The following is a 19,230-nucleotide window of genomic DNA, read 5'->3' as shown; positions in this document are numbered from 1 at the left end:
ACAGGTACAGCTTTTTGGATTCTGGTCTCTCTGATTAGTTTTCGGAATGTATTTTGAGAAGAAAGTGATTGTTTAAAGAGGGCAGCTTTTAAAACACCTCACAAGCAACCAACGGAGACTGTTTTCAACATTCTTTAAAGTTTTATGGGCCTTCAGACATCAGCCAGGACACATTTAAAATGATCCTGGCCCCCTTTTCAGGAAAAAAAATAAATAAACCTGGGAGATTTCTAACCACAGAAGAATATGTTATGTTTTTTTGGAAGTTACTCCCAATTCTGAATCACATCCTGATGTGTTTGAGAGCTATATGAGCCTCAGTGCTGCAGAGTGCTGGTACACCCCGACAGACAGGAAGCCTTGTGTGTGTGTGTGTGTGTGTGTGTGTGTGTGTGCGCGTGCGTGCGTGCGTGCGTGCCTGTCTGTTGATGGTTGATAGATAATGTTATTTCAGTTGACACAATAGACCACCTCAGGGAGAGGACAGGGGACACATGAAAAATAGTTTAAGTGCTGAAATCTTTTTGAAATCTGAGAACAAAAACTCAGAAAAAATCTTCTGTGTTTCACAAAATCCACATTTTCTCATCTCCAAATGCAGACTTTAATCTCAGAAACATTACTCTTCCTCAACATTGCCTGGAAAGAGAAACCTGTCTCTCCTAAATTTAGGATTCTGAGTCTATTCTCAGAATGGACTTTTCCTCAATCTGACCTCATCAGAACGGATCATTTTCACTCAGAAATGAAATTGTCTTAAAATGTGACCTTTTTCATGTTTCCTTGGTGATCCATACCAGAGTCAGACACCATCCTCATTCAACACATCATTTCCAGATTAATGTGATTTAAACCATCAGAGGAGTTGAAAGCATGTGAGTGCATTAACCTCACGTGAATATGACTTCTCAACCCTGATATCCCTCACGTGAGCTAACGCTGCTTCATATGGACTGATGTGACATTGCATCAAGACAAGCAGTCCACTGTTCACATGCTGGTGGCTGGATCAGTCGAGGACAGTGCAGTAGTCACACCAGCCAGTGCTTTAAGTGGAGTAGCTTGTCCGCATCTGCGGAAGTGTCTCCGGCAAAACAGTCATCGTCAATGCAGCAGAAAAGTCAGCCGCCGCACCAACTTTAGGCTGTTATTACACATGATATGCCAGAACATTCAGTCTATTCCGCAGATCACACACATCATGAGCAACGTTAATTTTAACTGTGACGATATGGGAATATGGCCGACTCTCTCCAAATAACACTCCTCTGTGCCGCACCCTGTCCTGCACCCTTGGCTTTTGGCTGTGACTCAAAGCTGTGGAGTTGACAGAAGGTAATCCCCACCATGTGAGGCCTCGGCCCCAGTTTGGAGGCGGGGTGTGATTCATTCAAATCTGCCGGTGCTATAAAAAGAGGGGAAGTTGCAAGTAACCCAACTTCAACCCGCAAGATCGTGGCACAGCACAAGCCCATTCGGGTTTTTCTTCTCAGTGATAATGAATACTATTAAAGCTATTAAAAATGCAATAGTCTGTCTCGTCTTGCTGCCCCGTTTTCTGATGGCAGCTGTCATGTTTTGGCTGCTTGACTTTTTATGCATAAGGAAAAGGGTTTTCTTCAGGATGAAGGAGCAGGAGGGCGATGCCATCGATCCTCCTCTGTGCATATCGGACTCCAATCGTCTTTTCAGCCTGGAGTCCCTCAAGGCAGTGTGGCACGGCCACAAACTGGACTTTCTGAAAGCAGCGCATCTCGGACACGGAGCGCCTAACACCGAAGTTGTTCAGCTGGAGGATCAGCGGCGCAGCCGCATCCTCGATTACGCAAAGGACAAGAGACCGCTCATCCTCAACTTTGGCAGCTGCACCTGACCACCGTTCATGGCGCGTCTGAAGGCTTTCCAGGGAGTCGTGCAGCAGAACGCAGATATAGCAGACTCTGTAGTTGTGTACATCGAGGAAGCGCACCCTTCCGACGGCTGGATGAGCACTGACGCGCCCTATCAGATCCCCAAACACCGGTGTCTGGAGGACCGGCTGAACGCTGCGCAGCTGATGCACCTGGAGGTGCCCGGCTGCCTGGTGGTGGTCGACAGCATGGAAAACTCCTCTAACGCTGCGTACGGAGCTTATTTCGACAGGCTTTATATACTGCAGGAGGGAAAGATAGTTTACCAGGGTGGAAGAGGACCTGAAGGGTATCGGATCACAGAGCTCAGAGACTGGCTGGATCAATACAGAGAAACGCTGGAAAAACCCAGTAATCTAGTTATTCATGTGTAGATTGATTCTCATCTTTTTAGAGCTGCTATGATGAAAAGAAAAATGCTGCAGATTCTTTCAGTCCTATAACTCCAGTTAGATTTTCTCCATCAATAATTGTTTAAGTGTATTTATTTTTTGAATCAAAGCAGTTTGTTCAACAGATGTACCACGGTAGGCTCCTTCATGTCATGTTGGACACCCCGTTAGGATCCATGCACCCACAAACAGGTTAGTTTGTTTGGACCTTGTTTGTTCGTGAACAAAAGTATTTTGTGTGTCGAAAGTTTCCTTTTGATTTCCTCTCCTCGTGTAAATGCGCCTTTAATGAATCGGCCAGGATCGTGAGATGTGCGCATCACTGTGTTCGTCAGTATTGTTGTGAAGTTCGGTTTTTAAACGGACAGAATCCAGAGAACCGCAACTGATGTTTTTCATACTGGAGATCATGGTGAAGGTGCTGCTGTCTGCCCTGCATGGCGCAACTGTTTTGTAAATATTGTTCCGTTTTATGAATATATTTTTCATACAATAAAATGCTTTGATCTACTCCTTCATTGCAGGCCTGTTTTATTTTAAACAATATACCTGATATGTGTAAGCTGCATTATTGTTGTTTGCATGCAAGGTGAGCAGCTGGTGTGGTTCCTTTTTTAGTCCATTTTTCTAGTAACATCATGCTGTATATAGATTTATATTTATTTGGTATCTTGCGATAAGAAGACAGAAGTATGCACATTAAAGCACCACAGGCCTCTCATGGATTCCTTTAGAGTCCAACTTTCTGAAGTCCTACTTTCTTGCAGTCCCTGAAACTGGTCTAGAGAAGCAGAAAATAATTAAATCACCTCAAAAAGCATTAAATCTCCTACAACAACAACAGAGAAGGTCTTTAAAAACAGCGCTTATCGCAGTATTTGGATACTGATACAGATACAGAAACCAACTTATTCTCAAAATGAAGAGCAGCTTACGTTTTTTTCTCATTACCTTTTGCTCAACTTAAATTTATACATTTTATTCAAGTCAGCAGCAGTCATTTCCACGCAGGTTTTTTTTTTTTTCTTTTCTTTTTTCAAAGATCGACAGTAGGTCCCGCAGGCACATTTGGTCTCTGCAATCAGGATGAAATATCTTATGTCAGATTAGTGGTCAGACACCTTTAAAACTGTACAGATGGCGATTAGCGGTCTTTGGTTAACACTGCGGCGAAAAAGCCGAGCTTTGTTCTCCACGGCCCCTTCCTGAGCCTTTGACCTCCCACAATTAAATGAGGATAATCACCCTTGATCCTATTATGCTGAGTGATATATCCACCTATAAGGGTCTAAACACACAAATGTTTTCAGGGCTTAGCACACCGATCCCAGAGCAGAAAAACGTGTTAGGAGCGAAGGCATTTATCTATGTACAGAATTCCCCCAAGTAACGCACTTACATGCCGAAATATCTCTCACTCTGTCGTGATTTCATGCTGAATTACTACTCCCTTGAGCCTTCACCATAAACACACACACTGAAATCACCACGTTAAAAACAGCTGAGCTTTTCTTTTAGCTTTCCTGGAAAAGGATTTCATTCAGCTTTGTAGTCTACACCATGTAAAAGTGAAGGAAAACCCCTTCAGAGGCTTCAGATAGTCACGACACTGTGTAACAGCGGCCAGTGTCTCAGTCACAGATGACTCGGGGAAACCAGACAAAGCGCTGACACAGCCTGTATATGGAGCAACGTCTTGTCAGATGCTTTGGTTCCCTGTGTCTCCAGCGTTCACAATGCTATTATTCATAGTCAACTTTGGAATATAAAGCCGTTTCCTCCAGCAAGGAGGTAAAGTCACAAATAGGACATAAAGCGTTGTAGACACAACACAGCAGGGCTTTAGAAACTCAAACGTAGTGACAACACAAGGATGCTCATTGTTGCGAGTGGGTTATTTTACCAGACAACAGTGCTTATGAATTACAGCTTTGAAACTAATTTGAATCAGCTCGTCTGCTCTATCACTTGGTATTTGAAGTTGGTAGTTGAATGTAGACAAAAAGCTTTTGTTCAGGAAAAGCAGGATATGTGTTTTTCTTTTGTATCTGAGACGTAGCCGTAGATCACTTCCCTCCAGTTTTCAGTCGTCGGCCATCAGCACTCATTGTTATCATACTGTGTCCACATTTGAGAGGTTGTTGAACAGCAGCGGAGCATCAAACTTTGACTTTGTCACAGTAGTTTGCAGGAACAAGTCTGCAGCTTCTTTGGTACTTTTGTTGGAGATGCAGTCGCGTCCAGTTCCCAAAGCGTTGGTTCCCAGACTGAGTGTTGGGAAGGAGTCACAGGACTCCAACAAACTCATTGATTAGTCAGTCTGGAGAAAATGAATCATGAACAATTCTGTGAATACCTCTTGATTTTGGACTCTTGGTCAAACATCACTTTGGGATCTGACTGTTTTCTGACTGGTTGATACACTTCATTTAAAGGACAATCAATATATTGATAGTTAGTTGCAGCCCTAAACAAGATAATTAAGGAGAGGAAAGCAGAAAGAAACAGTGCTGCATGGAATTCTATTCATTTTTTCAGACGTTGGTCCAATCCTTGCTTTTTTTTGTCTTGTAAATAAATGGATAACTTCACATTTTCTGGTCTCTAAGTAACAGAAAGAAATCACCTTGGCTTGCAGAGGTTTTATAGTGTCTGCTCATCTGGAACACATTTATCACACAAACATATCGTATTTATGTGGATCTGACAGCTGATAGTGGGGTTACCTGCCTAAATGAAATATAACTTGAAGTGCAACCAGTGCCCCTGAAAAGAAACCCCCGACTGTAATTCTTTGAATCTGATCTGGATTACTTCCATGTGTGATTTTCCATGGATGCTGAGTTTCATCTGTCAGAGGAGAAGGGAACAAAGGGTTAAGGGCCTCAGGCTCAGGGGAGAGATTTAACTTTTGCTGCTCTGTTTTGTTTTTATGACCCAGAGGAGGCACAACGGCTCTGTTGAGGTGGTTTTTTTTAGTGACTCTGGTCAGCTTTGAAGGTGAGGGCCCCTCTCTCCCCCAGGGTCATAACTCCACATATGAATGTCTGGTGGTGGGGATCCGGGGCCTCAGCACACAGAAAGGTTTCACTGAAACCTGTGTGATTTCTGGTTTAACATGTTAACATTTAACTAGGCTTTAAACAATCTTCTTTATGCTCCTGAGCCTCTTTTGTGGACATTTTTGCAGGAATGCAGACACTGTTAGAGAACCGAAAGTGCTGTTATGCATGAAACTTTAATCAGGGGCTTTTTATTGGAGCCTTGGTTACAGCATTGTCACAAGTACTGACTGAATTAGCTGCAGCAAGAGGCGTTTAGTGCCAAGTTGCAGGATCAAGAAAAGATTGTAATCCATATGCAATCCACACTGATTAACACTCAGTTTAACATTTAAACTCCTTTCATATAACTGCTACCAGATATTCAGATCTACCGGACTGTCAGATTTTTAAGGCTAGTTTTTGTAGGTCAGGGACACGCAGTTACACAGCAGGAATCTCTGAGACATTTTCCAATAAAGTCAAGTCTGTAGTGAGAAATGGTTGGATGTAGTGCAGAAAAAAGCCCCCGCAGATTGTCACTCAATCGGTGAACTGAAATAGCGACAAAGTGGAAAATGATGTGTTATGTGGGACAGGCAGCACTCATCCTTGACTCCTGTGATGGTCTTTATTGCTGCACAGATGGAGACCAGTCAAATGGAAACGAGGAAACATTGCCTGCGACATCAGCTGTTTGTGTCCACATTGTTACGATCATAAATTGTTGTTTTTTTAAACGGGATGCTGTTGTAAAATGATAGTAATTAGCGTTAAGTGATTACACCAATCCTGGAAACAGTGTTTTGTTCAGGTATTTTAGATATATTATCCAATATTGAAATGCGTGTTAATTCAAGATATGTGGGGGAAAAAAAAGTTAATTAGTCAAAATTAAAAACAAAATGCGGTGTTTCCAGAAATGCACCACTTCATGCAGAGCTCCCAGCTACAGTCAGGCCTCCTGTGTCTCCTTTTAGATGGATGACACCTTGTGGTCATCCTACATGACTGCATGATTTTTTTTCCACACATTTCTCAGAGCTGCGCCAGCTCTCAAAGCCTGAAACACAAACAAAAAAGTACTTCTGCAAGGGTTTTTTCATCTATGTTGTCTACCTCTTAGGGAGGGACAACAATACGCATGGAAATGCAGTCAGACCTGATTTTGTCAGGGGAACTTTAGCGGTGTGGCAAAAAGCAGGCAAGACAAGAAATGTCTTTTCTCTCGCAATCACTTCTCACCTTCTCCACTGCCTGTTCATTGTTTCACAACGTAGTTATGCAGACGAATAGTATTTCTTGAATGAGAAGTCAGACCCACCCCTCTCTCGGACTGGCCAGACATTGGAGATCCTTGACGGTTTCAACGTGAAATCAGCTTGAATTCTGCGCAGGGTGAACGAACTCACAACCTGAAGCAAATACATCTCTCCCTGTTCATCACAGAAATGACTGCATAGAAATCCCAACTGACCGCGCCTTTATCACTCATTAGTACATAGTTTAGTAACAATGTGATTTCTGGCATAGGTCCACCCACTTTCACCTGACGAGATGTCTGATCAGCCAGAGTAACTGAAACACCTGTGAATGTGCAGGGCCTCAACACCTAATATTTGTAAACTATAGAAACTGATGGTCAAACTTCAAAACACACAGGGAGCAAGGTGCAAACCAAGTCCATCAGCAGAAAACATATTGCACACTTTTCTTGAATATGGGTGTGAGTTATTATGCTGAGACCGAGCTCAGGGATGCTCTATAATCAGAACATACTGAAGATCAGAGAATCAAAAGATCTAATGCAAGTACCATATTCACAGCTTTACTCCATTACTGTCAGGAAATACAAAAGACTGTCCTCTCAGGGAAAGATAGAGCTACTCAGCTGTATTCCTGCAACTTGCTTATTGCAGAGTCCTGCCGCAGAAGTCCTGGTGTGGTGGATAACTTGCACCACAAGGTGGCGACAGAGATTGTTGTCAGAAATTGTCGCACCATTGCTGATAGTGGAGGAGTGCTGACAGAGTCACCGTTATCATTCAGCTGATTATCAGTGAGTTGGCCCTGGAGAAAAATGTATTAAGCATCACAGTGCAGGAGAGCAGATGTTCCACTGATCTCAGAGCAGGTACGTGGTGGTGCATACAGCATGTGCATCTGTTGGATTTCACACCGCGAAGCATCTGATGTGTTAGCTTTGCCAAGCATTTGATCTCGTCTTAACCTGCTTGTTGTGTCAGAGTTAACAGCAGCTCAAAGAGATGGACTCAATGTGAGTCCTGCACAGGACAAAGCAGATGAATGAGATGGTGATTTTGTCCATTTTATTAAAAGTAATGAACAGACAACAAAACATTATCTGGCCAAAGTACAACAACAGATAATCCCAGACGGGAACAAATACTGATAAATTCTACACGGATACAGTCACTACGCCCCCTGGAGAAATGCCTCTTGAAAATGATTAACATTTTAATTCTGCAGAATGTCATCCACAGCCTGGAATCAGATCAGAAAACTGCGATAAACACAACCCACCACATTAACAGAATCCCCTTATAGGCCGAGGGGATCTTGTTTTTATGAGAGGAGGAGAAGAAATCTCCCACTCGAAAACCACAGTAATCCTCATGTCAGCAGTTAAAGTTAAATTTGAATATTTTACATGCATTATGTTCCACATGTTTAACTGTATCTTCACTTGGCAAGAAACATGTGTTTTTCTTGTTTGAAGCGGGGGGGCCATCTCATGCATGATGAGACAAACCAATAACACTTAACAGATGTTACAGTATTGATTTCAGGGCTCGGACACACATGGTGCGTGACCTGGGGAATTCCAGTGCTGACAATAAGACACAGTATTGAGGACAATCTCTGGGAAACCGCAAATGAGACTGATCAATAAGTGAAGGTTCAAAGATATTGATGGGGTAGATACAGATCGATGATGATGGAAATAGCAAGTGGCATTTCTTGAGAAGCTGTGAAATAACGTGTGCCTTTATAACAGAGGGCACATCTATATAAATAACTTTAACACCAACATCTAAAGTGATACATCTGCAGAGAGAGAAGATTGGATGGTATCTAGGAAATAAAGCTAGCTGCAGATACATACTGTGAAGTAATGCCTTTTACATGAGAAGTATCTAACACTGCAGGATCTGAAAGTACAGCTGTTTGAGAGGCATGTAGTAATATCTAATTACACATTTCAACTGCACGTACTGTACAAATTCACAATGTATTTTTGCATGAGTTAGAAAACAAATTCAGCAAATTCACAATATGCTGTATGGAGATGATTAAGGCTGCAACCAACACTTACTGTCATTGTTTATTACTGTGCTGATTACTTTCTCAATTGATTAGTGTTTTGTCTAAAGAAAACTTGAAGATATTCAGTTAAATATCATGTAAGACAAAGGAAAGCATGAAAGTACTCACATTTGAGAAGCTGAATGTTTGGCATTTTTGCTTGTAAAATGACAAAATATTTGCCAATTTTCTGACAAAAGACTAATCGATTGATTGTTGCAGCTCGAATCATGGTTATAAAATCAGAGTGCAGTTTGTTAAATTCAGAATCAACTGTAGAAATACTTTAATTACAAATGCTGAAAAGAAAGCGGTCTAAGTTGTACTTGCTATGTTAGTGGCTACTTTTAAATCAACTTCATTTCTCCTTTTGTAATATTTACCCCTTTATTGTATCATAGACCAACGTGTAAGAAAGTAAAATGAACCATGGATGTAAAGTCAAAAATGGCCTTAAGAAATACAACACAATGACATCATTTCACCAGCTACTGAGGTGCTATTTGGTAGAACATCCTTTATAATTTCATGGTTTTTCAACAGTACAATTAAAAGTACATTTACAATCCAGTGTCATGGTTGTCCACTTAGTCCTGTAGACTATACATTCAGATTCCAGTGTGGTCCAGTATCTCCCATTTTATTAACACAACTGTACAACAGTCATAGTATTTGCTCGGCGCTATTTTTAGACTTTCATATTAAACTCCTTCCAGAGACAGAGTGGAAGAGAGAGACGATTTAATCAGATGGAGGTGTAGTGTCTCCCAAAGCTGGTGAGTCTAATCTTCTCCGGCAGGATGATGTTTACTGAGTGCTCCGGCTCTTCCTGGTTCACGCCGCCAGCCTCTCTCAGCAGGTGTTCCCTTTGCTGCCGAACAAGCTGGCTGTACTTGGCATTAGCCAGCCACGTCTCACAGCGGCCAAAGAACACAATGCCCATAGTGCCCAGGATGACCAGGCAGGTGAGCAGGGCCAGCATGCCAAAGCAGACGAGCTGACCGTGGGTGACAAGGACACCGGGGGAGTGGACCGTCTCCTTCAGGGTGATCTTGAGGAGGTCTCTCTCAGGTGGTCTGAGGAGCTTGTGGAAGGTGTGAGCAGGGAGGGAGTAGTGCTGCGGAGTCAGCGCAAAAACTCTGTGGTCCACAGGCCTGGCACCGACCGGCTTGGACCTGGCCTTTGGCTTGTGCTGCAGGGAACAAGTGGGACCTGTAAACCATTTCTGGCAAGCGCACTGGAAGGTTCCATCAGGTTGACCAATACACGTGCCCCTGTTGGCGCATGGCCTGCCAGCGCAGGGCGAGAGGCTGCTGGTGTCATTACAAGTGAAACCAGTGAAGCCGTGCGGACAGACGCAGGTGAAGGCCAGGCCGTGGTTTGTGCAGTTGCCACCGTTGAGGCAGGGGTTAGGCTGGCAGCTGTCAATGCTGATCTCACAGAAGTCTCCAGAAAATCCAGGGGGACATAAGCAGGAAGAGTAAGCTGCTGAGCCGTCGGCATCCGTGCACGTGCCTCCGTTCTGACAAGGAGAGCTGGAGGGCAGAGCAACAAAATGTGAATATGTAGCAGGCGGAATAAGGTTATACGCTTTATACTGCACGGCTTTACTACAGCATATTTTATCATGTGGTTATAAAACAGCCATCAGCGAAGCACCATCAAATGGGTCCAGTCCAGGTAGATTTCATAAGGAGGATGTTAATAGGACACTTTCCAGTTCTAGTCCACAATTTGCGGGGTCCCTCAGGGCCGTGTCCTGGGGCCATTTTTTATCATATATTAATGAGTTAAAATCTACCTGCTTCTGTTCCCCCTTTTTCATACAGATGGTGCCACATTTATTACATCACATTAAGCTATCGCCGCAGTCCAGTGAAAACCACGGATCTTCAAATATGGCGATTTTAATTTTTTACAAATGAAGGATTAAGTGTCCTCAATGGGTTGACAAACTTCCCCTCTTCTAAATCTGAATTAATCATTCATGAACCCATTAGAATATCTAAAAGATGAATTGTCACAAAGCTGAAAATGGGGCTGTTTTTATGAGCTCATGAAAAGTTGACGTTTTGGAGATACGTGGTTTTCATAGCTGCAGCCTATTGCATCGTGCCTCTCTGATAATAAATGTTCTTTTCACTTAGGTGATAGCTGAGGCCAATCCCATTGGATGCTGAAATCAGACTGAATCATTAGTTAAGGTAGGTCAGACAGTAATTGCATCAAAAACTACCGTTAATCATTTAGGTTTGTTTTTAGATATGAGCTCTCAGGGATGGCTGTGGCACTGAAAGCACTTAATTAGTCAAGATTTTCCCAGGACTTCGCAGACTTTATTTATTTGGAGGGGCACAAGTTCAGTGCCTCTGTCACTATGGTGCCATCCAACCGTGTAGTTCTCCACAACTCATTAAAAACAAGCTTCAGACAACATGAAATGTTCTAAAATGACATTTTTTTATAATTACGAAATTAAATAAAGCCCTTATTAGACTGATATACTGCTACAGTCCTTGGAAACTGATCCAGGATCCTTAAAGCAATGTGATGATGTGATTTTTTTGTCAAATTTAAGCGAACACATTTCCAAGTGAATTGTAATTAAAAGTAATAAAGTTAGTGATTGAGGTTTTTGCTTTGTTGAATGTCAAGAATGATTTCTGGGTTAATACATCACAGTGGAGCAGTTTAGATGGCACATTTGCTGTATTGTGATGTGTATCAATATCAGAATAATTATTTCTTTCTCTGGTTTTCTATAAAATCCTAAAAAAATATAGTTTTATCCAACAAACTACAAAATGTTTGCCATTTTTACTGAAGAATGACTTGATCAATTCAGTTAGTTGCTGTTGCAGATTAATCTTCTGATGAGCAACTAATCAATCAACTAATCCTTTCAGCTCTGGAATAGTACAATTATTAATACTGTGATATTGATTTCTGTCATTTTGTCCAGCCCTTATGAACAACAGCGTATTGCTGATTAAAATTCTGAACCCGTGAGTAAGAAATGAGTCTAAAAGGAGTCTGAGCTTTGCCGCTGCAGTAATGTTCCTGCACACACACACACACACACACGTGCAGCTTATCTGATCGATGCAGCCATGCTTCGCAAAGTGTGCTGATGAAAACCCAGGATAAAAACAATCAATGTCTCTAATAGTAGCTTGTGTAATTACACAAGTTCCTAACAGTCTGTCTCGATGAGTCAAAGAATAATAGCTCTGGCATACTTTTCAGACATCTCTGGTGTCTCATAGAGGAGCTGATTAATGAAACCTCATGCAGGTCTTTTAATGGAGATGAATTCCCCTGGCGCACAAGCGAAGCTCCACTCGTCTCCTTGTGAAAATCATAATAAGACTCAAATGATTGTTGTTGTTGTTGTTTTTGAGAGGAGGAGAGCTGTCAGTTCACCTACACTGAGCTGTGGGCTATTGAATTTTCGGTGTGCTCACATCAATAACAAGGTTGCCTGACGGAGAACAAACATGGTGGTATTCAGAGTCCGTGGGCCGTGTCAGCTGGATGCGTCCCCAGAGAGCCCTTCATATGCACTTGACAGGCGGGAGGATTCCTCCACGCATCGTGTAATCCAGCAGTGTAATGGCGGACAATGAGGTGGTCTCTAGTTTGAAAGGAATGATTTTTGCTGTGGACGCTTGGTCAATGTTGAGCAAATATTTCAAGACGTGGTATTTCCTTCGAATTATTACTCATTTCAGTGGTCTGTATAACTGCTGTATTTAGATATTCCCCTCATACTCAACTGTGGGCCAGTTCTGGTACTTTGAAGGATTCGACCCATGAAGGTGGGTCCTTCAGAGGACCTGAAGGCCTGACCGAACCTGCGCCTCATCTCCCCAGATGAGGACAAAACTAATGATGCTTTCAGGTGTTCCTCACCAACTCATAAAGTTGAACATTTCCAGGAATTTGTCCTCCACCAGTTGCATATTCATGAGTATATATCTCAAAATATGAGCCTCAACATTTCAGTTTAACACAGAATCAACAGATTCCACACAGTGTACCTGCTTTATGGTTAATATCGTATATTCATATAACCTCATGATGCTCTGCTATAACACACGCAGGCTATTAACACACATACACAATACTGATAATACCTTGCATATTTATCACCACCTGAAGGCAAATTCCTGATGAATACTTTATAATAATATGGGATTTCCTAACAATATGGGAGATGGGGACAGTGTGAATGTCTCATTAAACTATGGCCTGAGGAGCAGTGGATTGTGGGATATTGACAAATGCAAAAACACATCAGCTGATTCCTCCTAACAGCAGCACAAAAAAGCTGAATTTCTGGCCTCCTGCTGTAAAGAGAAGCTTTTCAAATGCAACAGCCTTGTCAGCCGATTATGATGTACTGAATTGGGATGATGCTTGTGATGTCGCCTGGGTGCACACCGCCAGCTACTGCATAAAGGTGTCTGCTTGTCAACAAGGGAAGAGCACAATAAACATGGCTGCTGATGTATTTATGACAGCCGAAGCTGGGGAATTCATACTCTGAAATTCCTTCTTTCTACATCTGAGGATTAATGTGTTTGAGATGAAAGCAAAATTTATGCCCGCAGGAAAATTGTGTTTGTTTTGGCAATGTTCGCACAGTCACTCTGCTGTTATTGCTTTGCCATGGCTGACTCTGAGTATAGGTTGGCCTAAACATGCAGAATGCTACAAATTTCCAGAGCTGGAATGGGTAGTTGATCAATTAGTTGATTGAAGGAAAATTAATCTGCAACTGTTTTGACAACCAATTCACGTCAGTCATTTTTCAAGTAAACATGTCAGACATTTGCTGGTTCCAGCTTCTTCAGTCTAAGGATCTGCCGCTTTTCTTTGTCATTTCTAACAGTAAATGAATAGTCTGCACTTGATCTTAAAACAACTATAGTCTATATTTTTATGACAGTATGTCAAATCGCAATGTGACAATGTCAAAGATTTGACCATGAACCGTGAGCTCCCCCTCAGTTTTAAGGTGCGTCAGCTTATTCTTGAGCTGTTTGGGCCACAACTGTACTGTTTTGGTTCACTCTCACTGCTTTCAAAGAATCATTTTTGGCCAGAGTAAACAACAGTCTGCAGAGAAAAAGCTGTAAAAACCTACTGTTAACAACCTGCTCAACAGGAAACGGCAGACTGATACAGTTAGCTGCTAGCTGGGGATCATAGAGGAGCATGTTGGAGACCAAAAATAGAGCTAAAGAGAGTGAATATTTACAAAGTGGCCAGAACTACAAATTGCTTACAAGCTCACTGCATCAGCTAAAGGTGATGATATATCACTGTTGAGTTCACAGCTTGTTTTCACTGGCCCCAAGTAGCCAAAAAAAATCAGATCTTACAGATTTAAAGTATTCCAACTGCCCTAAATCAGTGCATGTTTGGTTCCAAGTCGCGTCAGGCGCGTGGACCCGATGCAGATACAGTCTTTTGCGGCTGTTGTTCATTATCTACACCATGTTCTTCTTTGTCTTTATGCGGGGTCACAGAGCTACATGCCAGAAAAGTCAGCCCTCTGAGAAAAAGTTGAATTTCCGACCAGAAATAATGAGCTGGAGCCCCGCTCGAGAGGAGTTTTCCTTCACAAAGGTGGAAACTTGCCAGTTCCCACATTTTAGCATGCTTGTGTTTGCAGAGGTATTATATCAAAGCAAACTTTTCTGCTTGTCTTACAAATGTGCAGCCACCCTCTGGCCAAATACAAATCACAACAGCCAACCTGGCTATAGTTTGTGCAGTCAGGGAAAAAAAGAACATCCAGTATATTCTCTAACTGCCCACCATTACAAGCTACGTATACATTAGCCACAGTGTGAGATGGTGTCGACTGGCTGCAGAGATCATTGACGGAAATCTGCAGCGTATTGATTATTGCTCCAAATGGAGATGAGGCTGTAAAGCACCGAGAGTGTTCCTTTACTTTAATTAGAGATTCAAATAAAAGATGCTGGTACCTGTTTGAGAGACAAAGTCCTCTCTTCAGCTGGCAGTTTTCACCCACGTAGCCCTGGGGACAGATGCACAGGTATCCCCCTTCTCCCGTCTCTATGCAGGTGGCATTTCCAGCACAAGGCCTGGATGAGCACAGGCGGGTATCTGTTGTTTAAAAAAAAAAAAAACATGCTGTTTTTAGATCTTGAGAGCTCTCTCTCGTCCTCTGTCTGTCTCGGCCTGTTTTTCCCTCTCGCCTTTGTTTCCACTCTCGCACACATTTTCGCCGCAGCATCTTGTCACCAAGAACAAAACTGAGAACATAACCAACCAGGCAAGCATGCAAATATGCTCCAGCAGAACAGACGTACTGTGTGTGCTGATAAAGAGGTCACACTGAGCCAGAAGCCAATAAAAAACCTTCTTCTTTTAATCTTTTTCCTTTGTTTCCTCGTTTGCTTGAGGGTTGTAGATGCTATAGGAGTTATTAGTTAAGTGATTAATGTAAGGAGGGGTATTTGAAATGGAAATGATGCATTTACACTACTGTAACATTTAAATTTGCACAGCTGCCGCTCATCACTTTTGATGCTTACACGAGTTCATATCATGTGCTTTGCTCAATATCACAAAAGCAGCTATTTATGATGCACAATTCTGCAGTTATATTGCGGCTTCAGCTTTCATCATTGACCCAGTTTTCTCCCGAATTGTTTTTTTTTTTTTTTATCTTAGTCAGATATTTTCTGCTGTAACTGCCCTCCTAAAAATACAGCTAACAATATTCTTCACCCGCCTCATGCGGTGGCAACCTGTGTATCCCTGAAGCTCTGTGACTAACCTCTGGTATGTCAGGCAGCGTTAGCAGGCGGATAGAGATACGAGTGTCTGGGGGAGCCTAATGAACTCACCTTGGTCACACAGGCTGCCCACCCAGCCCTCCTCGCAGATGCACTGCCATGCCTTCTCACATGTGCCGTGCAGGCAGCCGGGGAAGGACACGCACTGGTCACAGTTGTCTCCCTGCCACCCCGGTTTGCACCTGAAAGAGGGAAAAGGGGAACAATCCTGAACTATTAATACGCCACCCACAGAGCTTTGCAGCCCTCCTCTTGTCCTCATTATTCCCACATGCTTTTTTTCCCTCTTAAAGTAAAAGGTGTGTTTGATTATGCAGTAACATTCCCTAAATACCAACAGTGACAGAATACAGTCATTTTGGCTCAGGAGTAGATACAGTAGCATTTGCCAGAAAAAACATTTCAAACTGGGCAGGCTTTGTTAACCGAAAGCTTTTGAGCTATCTGTTAGGATAACAATGCTTTTTACTGTTCAAACAAAGGGATGATTTGGCAGTTGACTTATCCACTTAACACACAGTGGAGCGCCAAACAAATCTAGACAAAAAAAGCAGGATCCAGTTGGCTGGACTGCGATTGCATTTCTCCAAGGGAGAAACAATTACAGTTCCAGCGTTTTATGGAAATGGGGTTGCAAAAGCCCACAGGGTACTTGGTTATCATCTACACAGGAATCTGGGGTCGTTCTCCTACCTGCACTTCCCTGGTTTCTCACAAAACCCATTTTCTGTGTTGCACCCCGCGCTGCATTCCCAACCTTTGAGACAGAGAGAAAGGGACAGCAGCGTGTTTGCATCAACAATAATAATAATAATAATAATAATAAAAACATATAAATCATTCAGAGCATTGAAATATTCATCCAATATACTTTATTCCCACGCAGAGTCGGTTCAGAAAAGAGTTTTGTTTTTTTTTTAATCTCTTTGTGTCTCTGTCAGAGGTCCCAGCGGACTGATCAAAATCTCAGATTACCCTTGGCGATGCCTGTCACGACCAGAATTAAGACCACCGCTGCGAGATGCATCGTAATGTCGAGCAGACTCCTCTTTGTCCTGCAAAATATAAAGCGGGTTAAGTCGCAAGAGGAGCCCCGTCCGTGTGAAGAAACCATGTTTTCTCTCACGGATATCTCATTAGTCAAAAGTTCATTGAGGACAGGAAAAACCTTAAATGCAGAATTGAGACGGACGCTTTGCAGATATGACACATTTTCTCTGGAGCTCTGAGATGTATTTTTAGTTAACTGTTACATCACTGGAGTTTAAAATCTAATTCCTGAAAGGGTCTCATAATGAGAATCACTCTCAGGGTAAATTAAAAAAGGAATAATAATGTGATTCTTCTCTTCTTGAATGAAATTGACGCACCTGAACCATACGCGTCTGCTCCCGGAGGTATCCATTACGCACAAGCAGAAAAAGAGAAAAGCCATTTCATTCCAGAAACCATCCCATTATTCATGTCAAAAACCTCATTAACTTAAATTATCTTGTGGCATCCGGAAAATTGCCTCACCTATGTCGCTCCGGCGCTCTGATTCCAAGAGGCTTCGCTCATATTTCTTTGATTTGATGGGACTTTCTTTTTTTAAATCCAAGCGTCGAGCTATTGAAAGTGATACTACAGGTGTACAGTGTGGTGGTCCGGCTGCCGGAGGAGGACCTGGACGTTTTGACGGGGCTGCTGCATCGTGCGTCGTCCCAGTGCAACACGCTCCTCCCACCTAAAGAGGGAGAGGGTGCTCGCAGTGCGACCCCCAGACAAGTCATCCACAAGTGCTGTGGCACATGAAGCACTTGTATTTTATCCACGCGCCAATTCATGCCTGGGCAGAAGCTGTTGTTAGAGAAGCGGAGCCATTAACGCTCTCAAACCAGCTTATTTCATGCTTTTTCCTCTTAATTCGTTATTCAAACACAATTCAATCTAAAAGACAGTGTGAACTGATTGAGTCTCAGCCACCAGTGAGGGAAATATTCAGAGTAAAGCAGCAATACTGCAATGTAAAAATTCTCCATTACAAGGAAGTAAAGGTTCAAAATCCTAAGCACAGAAGTCTTGTCAGCTAAATGTCCTTAAAGTGTTCAAAGTAAAAGCAGTCATATTGCATCAGGATTGCTCCTTTCAGTGTTGTATTATTATACATAGCAAATAGTCTTGGATCTTCTTTTTGAAAATGGCACAAAGACAATAAATTTAATGTTTTACCTCATCGACAACATTGATTTTTTTGTTAATATCTGCTTATTCTGAATGTGGAATGCTCCAAAAACACCTGTTTGGAACATTCCACAGGTAAACAGGTTCATTGGTAACAGGTGATAGTATCATGATTGGGTATGAAAGGGGCATCCTGGAAAGGTTCAGTCGTTCACAAGCGAGGATGGAGCGAGGTTCACCACTTTGTGAACACATGATTGTATGAAAGATGTTACTACATGGACTCAGGGACACATCACAAAAACAATATTGGTAAACATAATTCTCATTTACACAGCGTCCCAACTTTTTTTGCAACCAGGTTGTAGTATACAACTGGATAACCATGTACTTTAGTACTATATAGTATATAGTCTAGCATATTGCAGTTGTAGCTGGTTGAGGTGAAGCTAATTTTACCTACATTATCTACAACAATCCATTTAATCTTATAAGATTATTGTATGTTTTGTATGAAAGTCCTCATCTAAAGTAACTAGTAACTGTTGGTTTCAGATCAGTGTGGTGGAGTAAAAGATCTGCAGTACAAGTATATTTAGTTGCAGTCCACCACTGATCTCTGCTGACCATTACCTTATCAAAAATACACAGCATAAAATAACACACATACCATCAAAAAGTATTTGAAAAAGTGAACCTAATGAAGGAATTCAGCCTCTCTCGCCCCATTTTGAAATGATATTGAATGACTTCCCTTACACAGCACCTACCTGTCATACATAATAATGCCCCATTCTATTCTTAGGCCTCTTATTGCTGTCATACTTCCCAAGGGCAGAGAATGGTATTTTCCAGCCCGTGAAGTATATGGCTTATCGTCCAAGGGACTAATTATGAGTTCCAGTTCCTTCAGACATGATTAGATCGGCAATGAAGACTTTGAAAATGGTGGTCAAGCAACCATCAGGGGAAATCTACTACTGTCTTTAACTGTGCGAGCAGAGGGAGCAAGCTGTGTGTTGTGCAGGTTTGTAGGTGTCAGTGGAAGAAAAGAAATGCAGTTAACGTTTCCTCGTTGGCTGAATGATAAATGACAGCGCACACAAACCCTCATCATTCCGGATATTATCAGCTTTCCAGCTTTTCTTAGGAATATTTTTTAACAAATGTATCATCTCGAGCAGACATTTCTGGACGAAACAGGTGTGTGAGTCCGCAGTCTAGACGAGAGCACAGGCCGGGAATGCATGTACGAATGCAATAAGCAGCAAATCATTTTTTCATTTCAATGGGGGTAAAGAGAGTAAGAGAATCTCCCTTTTCTTCTCACACATAATCAATCTGCATTTGCCAGAGAGAGAGGTAAACAAGGACACACACACACACACACACACACACACACACACACACACACACACACACACACACACACACACACACGTTAGAAACAGCAGCCCCAGCAGATGTGAGCGCAGGTGAAATGGATGTCTCCTCAGATTTGATAGAGTCTTTAGAGACGTCCGCTCTCACATCCCCCGGTTCAATTTGGCTCTTGTGTTTA

At 42.3% G+C, this 19,230-nt stretch overlaps 2 protein-coding genes across 2 annotated transcripts; one reads left to right on the top strand and one right to left on the bottom strand.

Annotated features, from left to right (window-relative positions):
* Nucleotides 1-1,442: 1,442 nt before the first annotated feature.
* dio3a (iodothyronine deiodinase 3a) lies at nt 1,443-2,812 on the top strand. The gene has a single exon (XM_076747958.1). The coding sequence runs from the start codon at nt 1,499-1,501 to the stop codon at nt 2,282-2,284; it is 786 nt and encodes a 261-aa protein (XP_076604073.1). The 5' UTR covers nt 1,443-1,498; the 3' UTR covers nt 2,285-2,812.
* Nucleotides 2,813-7,656: 4,844 nt separating this feature from the next.
* dlk1 (delta like non-canonical Notch ligand 1) lies at nt 7,657-17,171 on the bottom strand. The gene is made up of 7 exons (XM_076749366.1): nt 17,025-17,171; nt 16,877-16,891; nt 16,482-16,561; nt 16,200-16,263; nt 15,558-15,688; nt 14,670-14,811; nt 7,657-10,205 (listed from the first exon to the last, which is right to left on the bottom strand). Exons 3-7 carry the CDS (start codon nt 16,531-16,533, stop codon nt 9,416-9,418), a joined length of 1,179 nt encoding a protein of 392 aa, XP_076605481.1. The 5' UTR covers nt 16,534-16,561; nt 16,877-16,891; nt 17,025-17,171; the 3' UTR covers nt 7,657-9,415.
* Nucleotides 17,172-19,230: the final 2,059 nt, after the last annotated feature.

The sequence above is a fragment of the Chaetodon auriga genome, chromosome 14 (assembly GCF_051107435.1).
Source record: "Chaetodon auriga isolate fChaAug3 chromosome 14, fChaAug3.hap1, whole genome shotgun sequence".
In the NCBI taxonomy this organism is placed as follows: Eukaryota; Metazoa; Chordata; class Actinopteri; order Chaetodontiformes; family Chaetodontidae; genus Chaetodon; species Chaetodon auriga.
This window is presented reverse-complemented; position numbering and strand designations above follow the sequence as displayed.

Bases quoted from the DNA above. Each gene is read 5' to 3' on its own strand.
- dlk1 (XM_076749366.1), bottom strand. From the start codon at position 16,533: ATGCATCTCGCAGCGGTGGTCTTAATTCTGGTCGTGACAGGCATCGCC. The intron at 14,812-15,557 runs GTGAGTTCATTA...TTTAAACAACAG, and splicing joins GGGCAGCCTGTGTGACCAAG to ATACCCGCCTGTGCTCATCC. The intron at 10,206-14,669 runs GTACCAGCATCT...TCTGCCCTCCAG, and splicing joins GGACTTTGTCTCTCAAACAG to CTCTCCTTGTCAGAACGGAG.